At 42.3% G+C, this 20,211-nt stretch overlaps 1 protein-coding gene across 4 annotated transcripts in view; it reads left to right on the top strand.

The window, feature by feature from the left end:
* NELL1 (neural EGFL like 1) overlaps positions 1-20,211 on the top strand; it is a 784,159-nt gene that overhangs the window by 132,370 nt on the left and 631,578 nt on the right. For all 4 annotated transcript variants that reach the window (XM_069738862.1, XM_069738865.1, XM_069738866.1 and 1 more), the window contains exon 3: positions 13,033-13,183. In XM_069738862.1, the coding sequence (XP_069594963.1) occupies positions 13,033-13,183 (151 nt within the window). The remainder of the gene's footprint in view (positions 1-13,032; positions 13,184-20,211) is intronic.

Genomic DNA, 20,211 nt, shown 5'->3' with positions numbered 1-20,211 from the left:
GGCTTGATGTTGGCCAGGGATGGTGGTTACTATCAGGACTTATTTGTTGGGTCCTCAAGACCAAGCAAAATCAGGAGTGGAGTGGTCCTATAATTTGATGCTCTAGGGTTTAAATGACTTTATGAAGGGGTCTGGTCTCCCATGGGAGTTAATTTTGAGGCCTGCTTAAAGGGAACTTGACTGATTTATGCAGTCCGAAGCACGAGCAGCAAGAATCCAAGTCCTGTTCCAATATTGTAGCCATGCATGTTTTGCTCTGAAGCACTGGTCTAAGGTTTGATTTGGAAGGGTTTTGTTTAAAGTCGTCTTACTTCATTTTAGGGATTTTTCTGGAGTCAGATTTTATTTTGAGGTTTGACCTGGGGTTCATTCTTGTTAATACTCTTCCAGTATTTTCTTCATATGTGCCTAATAGTGTGCGGTACGAATACACGTGGACAAGTGTGGAGTACTATTACCCCAGCATGCTCTGGTCATTTTTCCCTCAAGAGAAATTATAACCAGTATTTAGACAGCATGCACATAGCAAATAACTCTACCTATATGAAGCGCAAATAATACCGCCACACCATGACTACTTATTACCACCATACTAATCATTAACAAAAACCACTATACCAAGACAGATATCGCCACCTGCATATTGCCGTGCACAGATATTCAATCGACTATTACTGTACCCCAGTTTTGTGTCCCCACTGACAACGAACAGTACACCCCCTTTATCTTAACATACTTAATGCAGAAGTCTTGTCCCCTTTTCATTTTTTCTTTGTACCCTTACACAATAATTGTCCCCCTTTTGTGTCTACCGAACAGTAATGCTCCTTTTGCACCCCAATATGATTATAATTTACCTTTTGCATCCTCACACAATAATGCCTTTATTGTTTTCCCACACAATAATAATTCCCCCTTTGTGTCCCTATACAATAATAATGCCCTTTTAGCTTCCCTGTACAGTAGTAATGTCCCCTTTGTGTCCCCCATACAATAATAATACCTCTTTTGTGACCACATATACAGGTCCTTCTCAAAAAATTAGCATATAGTGTTAAATTTCATTATTTACCATAATGTAATGATTACAATTAAACTTTCATATATTATAGATTCATTATCCACCAACTGAAATTTGTCAGGTCTTTTATTGTTTTAATACTGATGATTTTGGCATACAACTCCTGATAACCCAAAAAACCTGTCTCAATAAATTAGCATATCAAGAAAAGGTTCTCTAAACGACCTATTACCCTAATCTTCTGAATCAACTAATTAACTCTAAACACATGCAAAAGATACCTGAGGCTTTTATAAACTCCCTGCCTGGTTCATTACTCAAAACCCCCATCATGGGTAAGACTAGCGACCTGACAGATGTCAAGAAGGCCATCATTGACACCCTCAAGCAAGAGGGTAAGACCCAGAAAGAAATTTCTCAACAAATAGGCTGTTCCCAGAGTGCTGTATCAAGGCACCTCAATGGTAAGTCTGTTGGAAGGAAACAATGTGGCAGAAAACGCTGTACAACGAGAAGAGGAGACCGGACCCTGAGGAAGATTGTGGAGAAGGACCGATTCCAGACCTTGGGGAACCTGAGGAAGCAGTGGACTGAGTCTGGTGTGGAAACATCCAGAGCCACCGTGCACAGGCGTGTGCAGGAAATGGGCTACAGGTGCCGCATTCCCCAGGTAAAGCCACTTTTGAACCATAAACAGCGGCAGAGGCGCCTGACCTGGGCTACAGAGAAGCAGCACTGGACTGTTGCTAAGTGGTCCCAAGTACTTTTTTCTGATGAAAGCAAATTTTGCATGTCATTCGGAAATCAAGGTGCCAGAGTCTGGAGGAAGACTGGGGAGAAGGAAATGCCAAAATGCCTGAAGTCCAGTGTCAAGTACCCACAGTCAGTGATGGTGTGGGGTGCCATGTCAGCTGCTGGTGTTGGTCCACTGTGTTTCATCAAGGGCAGGGTCAATGCAGCTAGCTATCAGGAGATTTTGGAGCACTTCATGCTTCCATCAGCTGAAATGCTTTATGGAGATGAAGATTTCATTTTTCAGCACGACCTGGCACCTGCTCACAGTGCCAAAACCACTGGTAAATGGTTTACTGACCATGGTATTACTGTGCTCAATTGGCCTGCCAACTCTCCTGACCTGAACCCCATAGAGAATCTGTGGGATATTGTGAAGAGAAAGTTGAGAGACGCAAGACCCAACACTCTGGATGAGCTTAAGGCCGCTATTGAAGCATCCTGGGCCTCCATAACATCTCAGCAGTGTCACAGGCTGATTGCCTCCATGCCACGCCGCATTGAAGCAGTCATTTCTGCCAAAGGATTCCCGACCAAGTATTGAGTGCATAACTGAACATTATTATTTGATGTTTTTTTTGTTTGTTATTAAAAAACACTTTTATTTGATTGGATGGGTGAAATATGCTAATTTATTGAGACAGGTTTTTTGGGTTATCAGGAGTTGTATGCCAAAATCATCAGTATTAAAACAATAAAAGACCTGACAAATTTCAGTTGGTGGATAATGAATCTATAATATATGAAAGTTTAATTGTAATCATTACATTATGGTAAATAATGAAATTTAACACTATATGCTAATTTTTTGAGAAGGACCTGTAATAATTCCCTTTTTGCTCCCCCATGGAAAAGTAATTGTCCCATCCTTCCACCATTAATGATGTCCCCCCATGCTCCTATTAAGTGATGAGTGAGCGTTAGTGATGAGCGAGTATACTTGTTGCTCTGGTTTTCCAGAGCACGCTCGGGTGGTCTCCGAGTATTTGTGACTGCTCGGAGATTTAGTTTAGTAGCCGCAAATCATGCAGGTGCGGCAAGGAAGACCGCTTTATTACATGTGGGGATTCCCTAGCAACCAGGCAACCCCCACATGTACTCAGGCTGGCTAGTAGCTGTAAATCATTCAGCTGCATCAATAAAAACTAAATCTCTGAGCAGTTACAAATACTCGGAGACCACCCGAGTAACGAGTATACTTGCTCATCACTAGTGAGTGTGCTTGCATAAGGTGTTATCTGAGCATGCTCGTGTGCTAAATTAGTGTCTTCGGCATGCTTGAATAATATGTCCGGTTCACCGCAGCTGTAAGACAGGCACGACACATGCAGCCACAGGGACTTTAACATATTACGGTATTAGATCACGCAGAAGACTCTATTAGCACACAAGCATGCTCAGATAACACCTTATTAGAACACATTTGCTCATCACTATTAACGATCTGCATACAATGAGCTCCCCCTGCTGGAGGTCTTGGGCAGTGAGAATTTCAACATTTTAGTAGGTTGCTCTGTCTGGACTTCTCTAAATGAGCAATCAGCTGATTGTGGTTTGTTTTGGCTACAGAAACCTCCAGAAATCAAAGCGACAACCTAATAAATGACCCTTTGTAGAAAGAATACTAATATGTGGTTACACTGACCTATGTATGGGAGGAAGGAGAATCAGCAATAGCTCAGATGCTGATTTCTGTTGATCACTGTAGGTCATACTGATACAACCCGGCAGCCTGTGGAGATAGACGCGGGGGCCACGCTTCTGCCGAGCCTCATTAGAATATTCTGTGAGCAACAAGTACAAAATAGATGGCACCTAATGGAGATTGAATAATGTATGGCGGTTTGCATATGACATTTAATATGCATTTCATATGAGCCAACAGCCTAATTACACCAGTGACATTTAATCTACATCTATCCTTTTTTTTTCTTGCGTCCTTTTGATTTCGAGTTTACGCAACATTAAATATTTAAAAATAGAAAAAAAAACAACGTTTACAGAATAATCTTTATTTAGCACGATGCGTTCTGCCTCGTGGAGCGCAGGAATAACGAGAGGCGGAGGTTTTGTACGTGTAATGCTGACTTGTGGAATATTAATGTGGAGCCGAACGGCGCGATGGTCTGCCGGCTCACATAGGGTGGATAGATAATGCAGAGTGCGATAGACCATACGTGTGAGCAGGCGACATTGCGTGTGCACCGGAAGACACAAGCCAGGCTAGTGGGTTTGTTACGGTGTAAAGAATTTTCATCAAGCTGCCAGTGTTTAAGTGATTATAATAGAGCCATAAAAATGACCCATATATATATATATATATATATATATATATATATATATATATATATATATATATATATATATATATATATATATATATATATATATATATATATATATATATATATATATATATATATACGGTGTGTACATATATACAGCAGCTCAGATTAGAGACCAGGTCAATGCCACACAGAGTTCTAGCAGCAGACACATCTCTACAACAACTGTTAAGAGGAGACTTTGTGCAGCAGGCCTTCATGGTAAAACAGCTGCTAAGAAACCACTGCTAAGGACAGGCAACAAGCAGAAGAGAGTTGTTTGGGCTAAAGAACACAAGGAATGGACATTAGACCAGTGGAAATCTGTGCTTTGGTCTGATGAATCCAAATTTGAGCAACAACAAACAAGATGGCTACCGCACTTCACAAGCAGGAGCGCACGTCTGGGTCCCGGGAACCACCTAGGGCCATACGAAGTCCAAAATATAGAAGTGACCGCGCTCCATCCGGGTGTATTCCAAAATTCAAAACTTTATTGAAGCCGTAAAAACAGCAGACAGCAACGTTTCGACCTTATAGGTCTTTATCAAGCATGTCTAACAGTGCAAAGGGCCGGCTATAAATAGTATAGGTGCCACACAGGGCACCAATCACCAATGAGCCCCACCCCCCCACGTAATTTAACAATATATACAATAATAAAAACAAAGATCAAACATGTACCTAATAAAAATCTCCCCACCCAGATATTTTGTGCATGCGATCTATACCTGGGTGGGGAGATTTTTATTAGGTACATGTTTGATCTTTGTTTTTATTATTGTATATATTGTTAAATTACGTGGGGGGGTGGGGCTCATTGGTGATTGGTGCCCTGTGTGGCACCTATACTATTTATAGCCGGCCCTTTGCACTGTTAGACATGCTTGATAAAGACCTATAAGGTCGAAACGTTGCTGTCTGCTGTTTTTATGGCTTCAATAAAGTTTTGAATTTTGGAATACACCCGGATGGAGCGCTGTCACTTCTATATTTTGGAGTCCAAATTTGAGATCTTTGGTTCCAACCACTGTGTCTTTGTGCGACGCAGAAAAGGTGAACGGATGGACTCTACATGCCTGGTTCCCTCCGTGAAGCATGGAGGAGGAGGTGTGATGGTGTGGGGGTGCTTTGATGGTGACACTGTTGGGGATTTATTCAAAATTGAAGGCATACTGAACCAGCATGGCTACCACAGCATCTTGTAGTGGCATGCTATTCCATCCGGTTTGCGTTTAGTTGGACCATCATTTATTTTTCAACAGGACAATGACCCCAAACACCTCCAGGCTGTGTAAGGGCTATTTGACCAAGAAGGAGAGTGATGGGGTGCTACGCCAGATGACCTGGCCTCCACAGTCACCAGACCTGAACCCAATCAAGATGGTATGGGGTGAGCTGGACCGCAGAGTGAAGGCAAAAGGGCCAACAAGTGCTAAGCATCTCTGGGAACTCCTTCAAGATTGTTGGAAGACCATTCCCGGTGACTACCTCTTGAAGCTCATCAAGAGAATGCCAAGAGTGTGCAAAGCAGTCATCAAAGCAAAAGGTGGCTACTTTGAAGAACCTAGAATATAAGACATAATTTTAGTTGTTTCACACTTCAAAGACACAGTGGTTGGAACCAAAGATTTGGACTCAAATTTGGACTCATCAGACCAAAGCACAGATTCCCACTGGTCTAATGTCCATTCCTTGTGTTCTTTAGCCCACACAAGTCTCTTCTGCTTCTTTGCTGTCCTTAGCAGTGGTTTCCTACCAGCTATTTTACCATGAAGGCCTGCTGCACAAAGTCTCCTCTTAACAGTTGTTGTAGAGATGTGTCTGCTGCTAGAACTCTGTGTGGCATTGACCTGGTCTCTAATCTGAGCTGCTGTTAACCTGCGATTTCTGAGGCTGGTGACTCGGATAAACTTATCCTCAGAAGCAGAGGTGACTTTTGGTCTTCCTTTCCTGGGGCAGTCCTCATGTGAGCCAGTTTCTTTGTAGTTTTTGCCACTGCACTTGGGGACACTTTCAAAGTTTACCTAATTTTTCGGACTGACTGACCTTCATTTCTTAAAGTAATGATGGCCACTCGTTTTTCTTTACTTAGCTGCTTTTTTCTTGCCATAATACAAATTCTAACAGTATATTCAGTAGGACTATCAGCTGTGTATCCACCAGACTTTTGCACAACACAACTGATGGTCCCAACCCCGTTTATAAGACAATAAATCCCACTTACTAAACCTGACAGGGCACACCTGTGAAGTGAAAACCATTCCCGGGGACTACCTCTTGAAGCTCCTCAAGAGAATGCCAAGAGTGTGCAAAGCAGTCATCAAAGCAAAAGGTGGCTACTTTGAAGAACCTAGAATATAAGACATAATTTCAGTTGTTTCACACTTTTTTGTTAAGTATATAATTCCACATGTGTTAATTCATAGTTTTGATGCCTTCAGTGTGAATGTACAATTTTCATAGTCATGAAAATAGACACAGACACACACACACACACACACACACACACACACACACACACACACACACACACACACACACACACACACACACACACACACACATATTTTAGTAGACCTACTTTTGAAAATGTTTTATATGATTTTTTTTAAAGTATATGTTTTTGGTTTACATTTTATGTTTTTTATTTTTATTTATTTAATTTTTTCACACTTTTTGTTTTTTTTTTTGTCTACTTTGAACAACTTTTTTGTAAGATCAATAAGAACTTCAGCTAATCGGCTAAAAGGGTCCCTCTTCTAGCAGGTCCCCCAATCCTCCCAAACTACCACCAAATCACTTTAGATCTTTATTACTGTGTTCTGAACGTGTCCTGTGTGTTCCTGACTAGTGATTAGCGAGTGTGCTGGGATAAGGTGTTATCTGAGCATGCTCATGTGCTAATGAGTGACTTCGACATGCCCGAATACTATGTCTGAGTCCCAGCGCCTGCATGTCTCGTGGCTGTTTGACAGCCACAACACATGTAGGGATTGCGCCTGTTTGTTAGGAAATCCTTGCACGTGTTGCAGCTGTCAAACATGCAGCCGCGGGGCGTCGAGGATCTTATTTGAGCACACCGAAGTCACTCATTAGGACACGAGCATGTCCTCCTCATTGGTGGTTCGAATCAGATTCCCCATCCCTATGCCTCCCTGGGTATAAGAGAATAAACGGGGTGTACGCTTCCCGACTATAACAGTCTGTGCTGATTGAATTCAATAATCTATTTTTATTTATCATCATCATCACTATCTCCATTGGGGCTCTCAATCTAAATTCCCAATCACAATCTCTTTGGAATATAGAAGGAAACTGGAGAACCAAGAGGAATCCTACGCAAACACTGGGAGAACATACAAACTCTTTGCAATGTTTGCCCTTGCACGTTTTGTACCCAGCACTATAATTCAACAGTGCTAAATATTTAGTCGATTGTTTTTCTAGAACAAAAACTCCAAATCCATTGCAAATATTTAGTTATGTACTAAAATTCTAAAATAAATTACTAGAAGGAGCAAACTGGAGACACCTGCAATTCAGTAGTAACATCGTATGCAGCTAGCTCCCTCTAGTGGTGACTATAGATGTAGAAAATGTGTCGTTTACTTGGATGGTATTTGAAGTAATGAAGGAAACCGAGTATTTAAAATGTATAATGTTCTCCATGCAATGGGACCAGCTAGATCTTTTTTTTCCCCACCACTTAGGGTTCCCTCTTTCCACTATTGTCAAACTGTTGTCAGAGAAAAGCTAGCTCTCTTGACATTATACACAGGAGCTCTGTATATAGTGTATATTATACAGGTAATACTGGGATCACCAGTGACCTTATACTCAAGAGCTCTGTATATAGTGTCAGTGTACTGGTAATACAGGGATCAACAGTGAATTTATACACAAAGGCTCTGTATATGGTATACAGTGTAAAGGTAATATAGTAATCACAGTGACATTATACACAGAAGCTCTGTATATAGTGTCAGTGTACAGATAATGCAATGATCACAGTGACGTAGGAGCTCTGTATATATGGTCAGTGTGCAGGCAATATACAGTGATCGCTGGTGACATTATACACAGGAGCTCTGTATATAGTGTATAGTGTACAGATAATACAGTGATCACCAGTGATATTATACACAGAAGCTCTGTATACAATGTCAGTGTACAATTAATACAGTGATCGCCAGTGACATTATACACAAGAGCTCTGTATATAGTGTCAGTGTACAGGTAATACAGTGATCACCGTGACATTATACATGGGAGCTCTGTATTTAGTGTCAATGTGCAGGTATTACAAGGATCGCCAGTGACATTATATACAGGAACTCTGTACATAGTATATAGTGTCACTGACTCGCCAGTGACGTCTTTGGCTGAAGTCCTTCATCTCTGCTTTTCTTCATCCAGTTCAGACCGCAATCTCTTCTTCCAGCCAAGACTCGTTTCTGCAAAAAATAGTTATCAGTAGCTGATCGCTTCCAGAGCACATTCCCCAACTTTTCCACCATGCCAGATGAAGAAAAAGTGACGTAGTGCCTCCCTGCACAGTAAGGCTATGTGCACACGTTGCGGATTTTGCTGCGGATCCGCAGCAGTTTCCAATGAGTTTACAGTACAATGTAAACCTATTGAAAACAAACGCTGTGCCCATGCTACAGAAAATACAGCACGGAAGCACAGCGGTTTACATTCCGCAGCATGTCATCTCTTTGTGCGGATTCTGCAGCGGTTTACACCTGCTCCACAATAGGAATCCGCAGGTGTAAAACCGCAGGTGAAATCCACATAAAAAAACGCAGTAAATCCGCAGGTAAAACTCAGTGCCTTTTTACCTGCAGATTTCTAAAAATCCGCTGCGGAAAAATCCGCAGAGGTCCATTCTACGTGTGCACATAGCCTTATAGGATCTCCCTTTTGTCCCCTTCACGGAAAACAGTAGTCTTAAAAGTAAATTGTATTACAGCAGTAATAACGTCCCCTGATTGGCCCCTACAGTAATTATGTCCTCAATTTGCCGCCATAAACTAAAAATGTATGTTCCTCATTTAGGCCTCTATACAGTAATTAAGTCCCTCAACCTGGCCCTTTTAATAATGTCTCCCCATCTTGGGCCCCTATGTTCCTGGTCCTGTCCCCGCATCATGCTGCATCCACAGAAGAAAAAAATAAATTCGTGCCTGCCTACACTCCCGGCGTCTTTAAGATCCAGAGCGGCCATGTTAACATGGCTGCCAAGCTATTAGAGGCCAGCGGCTGACGTCAGTGCGCCTGTCGCAGGCGGCGCATGACAGCGACATCATACGCCTGCCATGTCACTAGCATGACAGTGACCTCATAACTCGGTGACGCCAACGTCCTGCTCCACCTGTGATGGGCTCACTGACGTCAGCTGCCGGCCATGTTAACTATTGCAGACGCACATTCAGTCGAATCCAGCGGGATCCCTCTTCGTCCTGTTCAGGGGTTTGCTGAGGATAATCTTCTGGTGTCCAGCTACTCCAGTCCAACTGTGTAAGTGGAAGACGCCATATTATGAGGGATCTGTAGATGACATGTTATGGGGGCTATAAGCGGATGACACCCTATTATAGGCGATCTGTAGATGACATGCTATGGGGGTTATAAGCAGATGGCACCCTGTTATCGAGGGAATGTGTAGATGACGACCTGGGGGACATAAGTGGATGATGCCCTGTTATAAAGGGAATGTGCGAATGACACTCTATTATGGGAGATCTATATATCAGAGGTGTCAAACTGCATTCCTCAAGGGCCGCAAACAGGTCATGTTTTCAGGATTTCCTTAGCATTGCACAAGGTGCTGTAATCATTGTGTGTAGGTGATTAAATTATCACCTGTGCAGTACAAGAAAATCCTGAAAACATGACCTGTTTGCGGCCCTTGAGGAATACAGTTTGACACCTCTGCTATATATGACATTTTATTGGGGATATAATCAATGACGTCTTGTTATGGAGGAAATGTGTAGACGACGTCGTGTAGGACTTAAATGAATGACGCGCTGTTATGGGGAGTTTGAAGACTACATGTTATGGGGGCTACAAGCGGATTACGCCTTATTATAGGGGATCTGTAGATGACATGTTATGGGGGACATAAGGGAATGACACCCTATTATGGGGGATATGTAGATTATATGCTATGGGGCTCTAAGCGGATTAAGCCCTGTTTTTTTTTTTTTTTTTTTTTTTTTTTAGATCTGTAGATGACATATTGTGGGGAATATAAGATGATGACGGCCTATTATGGGGGAATCTGTAGTTGACATGTTATGGGGTACATACGTGAATGACAATGTTTGGGAAGATCAGTTATGAGACATCTGCGGCTGATACACTGACACGCACCAATGTTACAGGACATCGACAGTCAGATGATACAGAACAGTTTTTTGTTTTTGAGGGTACTAGAGGCTTTTACCATTATTCAGTGGGAATTTACAGCTCTGGCGTCTTCTCTTATCAGACGCTTGATGAATCGAGCGGCGTGAACGTCTGCCATAATTTCTTACTCCCGGGCGCAGGTGAACAATGGAGGAAGTGAAAGCTGCTGCAGGAGGATTATGAAGTGAGCTCTGCCTAATTGTTGCTGTGCTGATTTACTAAATATTGACGTCTGAGTATACAAGGCTGTAATCACAGGATGGAGCTGCCAGTTGGTGTGATGGGGAGATTAGCACAGATCTATGCCGCCTGTTGATGCACAGAATTGATCTTGCCGCTTTTTCTCATATTTTTTTATATTTTTTATTTTAATTTGTTTTTTAAACTCGAAACAAAAATGTTCAGTATCAGCAATTTTCAAGTCTGGTCACAGATTCTCAATGGGATTTAGCTCTGGACCGTGACTGCGCCGTTCTCACACAAGATGTGTAGGGTTGTTGTCCTGCTAGAAGGTGAACCTACGCCACATTCTCAAGTCTATTGCAGCCTCTAACCGATTTTCTTCCAAGATTGCCCTGTATTTAAATCCATCTATCTTTCCATCAACTGTGACCAGCTCCCTGCCCATGCTGAAAAAAGCCTCCCCACAGCAGGACGCAGCCACCACCATGTTTGACAGTGAGGATGGTATTTTCAGGGTGATGTGCAGTGCTTGTTTTCTGCTACACATAGCGATTTGCATTTAGCCCAAAAAGTTCTACTATGCTCTTGTCTGTCCAGAGCTCCTTCACATGCTCGCTGTGTCCTATACATGGCTTTTTGCAAACGGCAAATGATGTAACTTCTTATGGCTTCCCTTCAAAAGTTATTTCTTCTTGCCACTCTTCCATAAAGAAGGCCAGTTTTGTGGAAAATATGGCGAATATCTGTTTTGTTGACAGATTCTCCCTCCTGAGCTGTGGATCTCTGCAGCTTCTCCAGTGCCCATGGGCCTTTTGGCTGGTTCTCTTATTAGTGCTTTCCTTGCTTGGGATGTCCGTTTAGGTAGTCGACCATGTCTTGGTAGATTTGCAGTTGTGCCATACTCCTATTTGTATGATGGATTGAGCTTCGCTTTGGGAGATATTCAGAGCTTGGGCTAATTTTTTTATAATCTTACACCGCTTTACTCTTCCCCACAACTTTATCCCTGACCTGTCTGGTGGGCTCATTGGGTTTTCATGATTCTGTTTCATCCCTAATGTTCTCAAACAGACCTCTGAGGTTTTCACAGAACATCTGTAGTTATACTGCGAATAAATAACACATTCGGACTCAGTTTACTAATTAGGTACTGAATACAAAGGCATGTCACAAGGTACAGTTTTATATTTGTAAAATATTTAGCAAACCCTGTATCATTTCCTTTACACTTCACAAATACTTGCTACTTTGTGTTATGTCACAAAAAATTCCTATAAAATACATTTAGGTTTGTAGGTGCAATGTAAAAATGTAAAAAAAAATGTGAATAGGTTTAGGGGTTCTGGATGCAAAGCACCAGTACAGTGCTCTTTTCAATAAAGGGACCACCACTGTTTTGATTCATTGTCCAGATGTTGGAGTCTCCGTCAAGCTGGAAGCTTCCACGTCACGCAGCAAGGTGGTTCGATATAATAATTAATCTCCAGTCTTTCAGTGATTTCGGAGCTTACACTTTGTCAGTTCTTTACCGGATTATGCAGGATTTCACTCATCTAATGCTAATGTCAGATACAGATTTACCCTGGTCGGACAGGAGCCAAGAATAAGCCGTCCAGCTGACAGGATATGAAGTAGACTGATCATGTAACGACTTTACATATTTTTGAAGACGGGCAAGGACAAAGTGTTTGCAAACCCATCGAAAATCCAATGCGTTAATGCAGCAAGGTTGTGCGCTCCAGGGGACTCAGAAGTCCTATGTAAGCGCCTGGCGTCCTATACAACAAAATGTAAAAAAAAAAAAAAGAAAATCTACATTTACAAGACCTATTCGTCTAGTACTGTGTCCCCATGACAACACTGCCTGTCTTGTGGCCTGACTGCTCAGCTGTCGAATGATCCCCATGTTTATCCTTATGTGTGGCCATTAATGAGAATTGTCACCAGTTAGAATGAGCAGATGGTTATTAGGATCCATATAAAAGACAGGGACAGAAAGTGTTGTCATAGGAGAAGGAAATGGAGAGGAGTTAGAACCCATTTTGACAAGGAGGCTCTGTAAGTGTAATGTTTTTACTCCTCTCTGAATTATTGCAGGTTTTTTTTGGTTGCTTCTCCATCAGATTGATTTAGCTTCATCGTCTTTATGTCAAATCTGTCCAGTCCGAAACTGATGAGACTGACACATTGTGACCACGCAGGAGCAGCTGGCAGATCTCACAGCTGCCCCCGGTCTGGTCGTATCACACTTCGGCCGTGTCACTCCTAATCATAATCTTGTCTGCTTTATTCCAGATGTGGAGCGGGAGATTCACGCGGCGCCGCACACCGGAGAAAAGGTGATTCAGCTCTTCAGGAATAAGAGTGAATTTACCTTTCTGGCCTCAATACAGCAGAGGTCGTCATCGTCTGGGGTCATCCTCTCCATACGGGAGATGGAGCACAGGTGAGAACATGAACCTTACTACTGCTCTAATGGGAGAAACTGAAGGACAAAGGTGAACTGAAGGGTGCCGGCATAATGTAACTGGTACAGTGTGACCTCCAACTGGTACAGTGTGACCTCCGACTGGTACAGTGTGACCTCCGACTGGTACAGTGTGACTTCAGACTGGTACAATGTGACCTTAGAGTGGTACAATGCCCTGTCGCCCCTTCCGGACTGCTGTCTCCCCGTTGCTTTTTCCAGACCCCTGTCCCCCGTTGCTCCTTCTGGACACCTGTCGCCCCTTCCGGACACCTGTCCCGCTGTTGCCCCTTCTGGACTCCTGTACCCCCCCTCCCCCGTCGCCCCTTCCGGACCCTTGTCCCCCCATCCCCCCCCCCCCCCCCCCGTTGCCTCTTCCGGACTCCTGTCCCCCATTTGCTTCCTCCATTTCAGACTTTTATCTTCTGGTAACAAAAGAAGATCAAACATTTAAATTGAAACTGCTGATCATAATCTCAAAAGACATCGGGCCAAGGGTAATAATAATAATAATAATAATCTTTATTTATATAGCGCCAACATATTCCGCAGCGCTTTACAGTTTAACAGTTTCAAACACAAAAGTCATAAGTAACAACGTTAACAATACAATAATTAAAGCAAAATAAGACGACCCTGCTCGTGAGAGCTTACAATCTACAATGAGGTGGGGGAGATACAAAGTACAGGTGTGTATTTACAATGATGTAAGGAAAGGTACACTGCCACTATCTTCCCTGTGAACCCTTAAAGAGCTCCTGTCCCAACAAGGACAGGCCCCAAAGCCCTACTATGGACACCCACCAACCAAAACATAAACCTAAATGTCTCTCTTCTCCCTACGCGTTTCAACTCCAATAAAGGAGAATCATCAGGGGAGTTATGTACGAATCAAGGAAGTGCCAATGGTCCTCGTTAGTAGTCCAGAAAAGACAGTCCATAAAAATCCATACAGGTCCGTATGAGTCCGTGCAGATTGGGTCCCGCAGTGGCTGGGAATCCCAAAGAAAATCAGCAAATGCTCACTGTGTCTGCAGCTTAGAGTAAGTCTGGAGTTGAAACGCGTAGGGAGAAGAGAGACATTAAGGTTTATATTTTGGTTGGTGGGTGTCCATAGTAGGGCTTACTTGGGGCCTGTCCTTGTTAGGACAGGAGCTCTTTAAGGGTTCACAGGGAAGATAGTGGCAGTGTACCTTTCCCTGCCCTTGGCCCGATGTCTTTTGGAACCACCACCCTCATTGAATTTGAGGGATTTCCTCCACATGTCCGTCTAAATTGGTAAGACTGTTCCAATTTTTTATCATGAGCACTGGTTCACCTGAGCACGTTTTCATTGTCTATGTATGTGTTTTGTTAGGATCCGAGTTTTTTTACTTATATCTATTAAAGGTTATGTTTTAATCTAGTGGATATCCTCCATAGCTATTTTCAGATTAATCCTGAGGGTACAGACACGGCTAGTTTTATTGTATGCCTTAGCTATCCTTTGATCATAATCTCCCCCCAATAGACAGAGACCCCCATAAACATTAGATGATCGATTGATTCCACTAAAAATGTTGGGTTCATTCATCTGACTGAATGTGTGTAGGGCCGTTTCATAGCTGTACAACCTAAAGTCCCCATTCACATGTATACCTGTCAGTTTTGCGTGTGATGTAGAACTGGGAGGACAAGGCTCTTGAAGCTGCATTGGAGGAAACTATAGGATCAGATATGTAATTAACTATTGAGTACTTGTAGTGCAGAGAATGGAGATAAAAGGGTGTTTTCTCTGCTACATAAAGAAAGGAACATTGTCTCCTGGCAGTACAGAGTATTTTAAAAAGGAGGAGTAGCCTAATTTTGTTGGGTGACCTATCCATTCATGTCATGGTATTAGCGTGGACACTATGACAAGGGCGATGTCATTACGTTAGGAGGGGGATGGGAACAAAGGGTAGGATTAAGATCCATCTCTGTAACCCATTAATCATGTCATAATTCTGACATATACATGAAAAATTATTGATCACTGGGTCAATAAGAGTCAACTTGGGCCCATTCCTCCATCTCAGCCTATTGTAGGTGTTTTTCCAAATGAAGGTTCTCCTATCCAATTTTGTCCTGAAGTCTTTTATTTTTTAGGTTATAAATTAGTTTTATTCTGATTTAAAAGGAAGATATGTTGGGCAGATAATGGACCTCATATGAAGGATGTAATACTACTCCCATCATCCATGAGGTAGGGTAATCATACTGTTGATGCAGAGCGTTCAGCTGACGCCAATCTGAGGTGTATGTTCACCCACTGGTTTACATACATAAAAAGGGCCCTTATGCAAGAAAAATATATGGGCCCTTTGCAGCCCAAGAGCTCCTAATTATGCACAATTCCCCCTTCTTTGGAGATGGATATTGACTCTTTAACCTCTTGGGCCGCTTTGCGGCTGCACAGCTTGCAGCAAGTGATATCTCCTTCCCTGTGTGCACCTGCCATAAAATTCTGGGCAATAACTCCAATGGGAATTCTTTTGCCAGATGCTAAATTTGACTATGTATTCCTAATGTAGATTGGCCATACCTGGTGCCCTCCTTGCCATCCCCCCTGCCATCCACAGCGTTGGGTTGTGTTGCACTTTGGGGGGCCGCTGCATGTGACGAGCCAGAGGCACTTTGTATGCGGGGTGTTATTCTTTGAAATACTAGTTACATTCCTTTTAGGAAATTAAAATTAAAAAGAGCAGATTTAATTATAATTGGCCGTCTACACCGCATGAATTTCTGCTTTGTTTCACTGATTTTAGGCTATTGTCGGTGTATTATAAATAGAGGAAAATGTGAATACTTGATGTTTTCATGCGGAGCGGCTCTCATAGGCTCATTAGCATCGCTGCTCTTCTATTGTGACTGTGCACGCTTCCAGCGCAGGGATTTGTTATTCTGTATGGATTATGCTGCTGTGATACAGTCACCTGTGCCCGTCCGGGCATATGGCTTTCCTATGTAACAGAATGGCTGCAACAAGCCACAGTGAATGGGAATCAGCTGAAGTCAACTTGAAGGTGATGCACAATGTTAATTGTTTATTCTCCATCCTGCTACATTGTATGTAAATATTACACCCAGCCTGCAACATTGTATCATTCATTGTGTTAATACCTGACTATTGTATGAAAGCAAGAGATCTAGAAAGTGGTCAAAACAATGGAAACTGCTGGCTAATATATCGAAATGTTATAAAAAAATACTTTGGTGTAGAAGGAATCCTCAGTCTGGATATATTGGAAGTTTGGTGTAAGCCATATCTTCGAGGAAGAAAAAACTAATGCTCTGGTTTCTGAGGGCTTCAAAGTGAGTCTACATTGCATCCAGGAGATAATGTAAGGGGCTACAGAATTGAATATTTTGATGGCCCAGTATATAGAGCTGTGCATCTGGAATATTGGGGGACATTTACTAAACAAATACTGCACGATTATTGAAAATGTGCAGTCCCTGTCTGCAGCCACTACTCCATCAATGGAACTGTGCTATGCATCTCCGGCCGCCGCCGACATCAGGAGCCACCAGGTGTCGCACCCCGACTGATTAGACATCGATGACCTATCCTAAGGGTATCCCATCAATGTTAAAGTCCCGGACAGCCCCTTTAATGAAGTTTTAATTGTGCTGTCAAAAAGGCTTATGGAAATGAACCAAAAAAACTGCAAAAATAGTGGCTGGATTCCCTCTTTGATAAAGCAACGCGAAGCGCGCGTCAGGGGGTATCCAGAGTCACAGGCACTGGTCACTTCACTATGGGTAAGAAATCTCTCATTTGATATGCACTACAATTGGTTTCTCTGCTTATTTTTGCATGGAGGACACTTGTCCATATGGAAATTGGTATTATACCTTACCATTGTGTGCTAACATGGATGTTTATCTATACATACATACCATGGAGACATACACATTTGTGTGCCTGTGATTAGGATGTTCTTGTACTAGGGTCTCCCCTTTTCTACATATATATGTTTTGTACCACATTGACATTTTAGATACTTTTTTGTAATAAACATATTGATTTTAAAATATCTCGTATAGAACTCCATTTTTTTTTCTTTTGATTAATGATTATCCGGAGTATACGTTACTGTCCTTGTATATACATGGGTATAGTTAAACATCTCTTTACAACTACACACTAAGTGTGTGGGACCCATGTTATTTCTGTAGGTGTGTTTTCATTAAAAATTGTGGCAGGACCTGAGCACCATTTTTCTTTTTTAGCCAGTCTGTGACCATTTTGATATTTTCTAGATGTCCGGTTTGCAGTGATCTGTCCTTGGTCGGTTTTGTAATATTTCTCTCTAATATATGATGTGGAGCTCTGTAGATTCCGTCTCTGGAAGGCCATTACTGGGCTATAGGACCACCGCTATCGATCGCCCATGGTCCAGGCACTGTGACATGTAGACTCATGAGCGTGACCACAGTTTCCAGGGCAGAAGATTTACGGCCACTTTCTTCCCCATGGGATGCAGCATAATTCGGTGCCCTAGAGGCAGGTTTATGTATTGTGCGGAGCTGCCCCCCGGGTTTGTCTCCCGCTGGGCTGTTTGTGCAGTCGGAGAATGTCTGCACTCATCACGCAGCTTCTTTGGTTTTGATCTTGGACAATAATGCATCTAAATTTCTGTAATATTTCAGCGGTTTCATCTTTTACAAATAAGCAGCGTCCAGAAAGTGCGCAGTTGTGGAGCACCGCTTTGTTCCCTAACTGTGCATAATTTGGGCTTTATTCTCTATGCAGAATGGAAGGAAAGCAGAAAGCACTAAATCCCGAGTCGTTTCAGGTCAAAAAGTTGGCAAGAGAAAATGAAAACTATATAATCAAAAAAAGTCTTCTTCATTGTCTGGAGTCTGTAGGTAATAATACACACTGCGGCTTCCTTGCCGCTGGTTATCTGACAATACAGCACTTACCAGGCACAAACCCCTGCTGTAAAACGCTCCAAACCATGGAGACAAACTCTCACTCTCCACAGTAGCACCAGCCTCTCTGTGCCATCTGTCACCTTATTTCCTGAACTTGGGATTTCCATTGTATATAGATGGCAACACACATTAGAGAAACGGTGGTCCTGCCATTCCTAGCAGCTTACTGTCTACTGTGTTTGGTGGCGTCCAATTTTTTCCCCATAGGAGATATTTAGGGGGAAAAAAGGACTGGGCTGTTTGCTTTCAACATGCCCCATCCTTTTGTTCTTAAGGAAGATGAGCTGCAACCAGTGGAACCTTAAAGCAGATTTACTCCCCTTTTCCAATAAAGAACACATGCACTCTACTGAAATGAGCATGCATGTGTGCAGTGCCTCAGGGTCCTGGTCGTCGCAGTAGTGTCGCTTTCCTCCCGGGGAGAATGATGTTACGTTTGGAGGCAAGGAAGGATAACTACATCCAGGTACCACAAGCATGCAACACATTCATACTCCAGGCCACCAGGGGGAGCTTCTACTCCTATTTTAGGTCACTATATATATATATATATATATATATATATATATATATATATGTATATATATGTATATATGTATATATATATATATATATATATATATATATATATATATATATATATATATATATATATATATATATATATATATGTGTGTGTATATATATATATATATATATATATATATATATAATCTATAAATATAACTGTTGGTCTGTAGGGAAAGTGAGAGAAAGTTCCAGACATCCATCTGAGGAGGACAGAGGGTCCTGTTGTGAATTCGGTGGCTGAATTCACTCCTGTGGTCACAAGTGGTACTGCAGCTTCTGAGCTTCCTCCCTCAGGTGTTCTGGTGAGCTCGTTAACTGCTTCATTACTTAACTCCGCCTGATGCTGCTATCCTTGCTCCTTGTCAATGTTTCAGTGTTGGATCTGAGCTTCTCCTGATTGTTCCTGTGACCTGCTGCTCTGTATAGCTAAGTGCTTTTTGCTTTTTTGTTCAGCTTGTCTTTGGTTTTGCTGGAAGCTCTGAGACGCAAAGGGTGTACCGCCGTGCCGTTAGTTCGGCACGGTGGTTTTTTTTGCCCCCTTTGCGTGGTTTTGCTTTAGGGTTTTTTGTAGACTGCAAAGTTCGCTTTACTGTCCTCGCTCTGTCCTAGAATATCGGGCCCCACTTTGCTGAATCTATTTCATCCCTACGTTTTGTCTTTTCATCTTACTCACAGTCATTATATGTGGGGGGCTGCCTTTTCCTTTGGGGAATTTCTCTGGGGCAAGTCAGGCCTATTTTTCTATCTTCAGGCTAGCTAGTTTCTTAGGCTGTGCCGAGTTGCCTAGGTAGTTGTTAGGCGCAATCCACAGCCGCTTTTAGTTGTGTTTAGGATAGGATCAGGTGTGCAGTCTACAGAGTTTCCACGTCTCAGAGCTCGTTCTTGTATTTTTGGGTATTTGTCAGATCACTGTGTGCGCTCTGATCGCTAAGCACACTGTGTTTCTGGATTGCCTTCATAACACCTGTCATTAGCATACATAACAGTACAAGGAGCCAAAACTAATGATTCTCAATAGAGGGAAAGAAAAAGTTCTGACATCATTTTTTTTTTTTTTTTTCCTCCTCTGTGTTCATTTTTTTTTTTCCCCTAGACATTTGGGTGATTCTGGACACAGGTGTGGACATGGATATTCAGGGTCTGTGCTCTTCAATGGATAATCTCGTTATAAATGTACAAAAAATTCAAGATACTATTGATCAGAAATCTATGTTAGAACCAAGAATTCCTATTCCTGATTTGTTTTTTGGAGATAGAACTAAGTTTCTAAGTTTCAAAAATAATTGTAAGCTATTTCTGGCCTTGAAACCTCATTCTTCTGGTAATCCTATTCAACAGGTTTTGATTATTATTTCTTTTTTGCGCGGCGACCCTCAAGACTGGGCATTTTCTCTTGCGCCAGGAGACCCTGCATTGAGTAGTGTCGATGCGTTTTTCCTGGCGCTCGGATTGCTGTACGATGAGCCTAATTCAGT

This window comes from Ranitomeya imitator, chromosome 9 (genome assembly GCF_032444005.1).
Source record: "Ranitomeya imitator isolate aRanImi1 chromosome 9, aRanImi1.pri, whole genome shotgun sequence".
Taxonomy (NCBI): Eukaryota; Metazoa; Chordata; class Amphibia; order Anura; family Dendrobatidae; genus Ranitomeya; species Ranitomeya imitator.
This window is presented reverse-complemented; position numbering and strand designations above follow the sequence as displayed.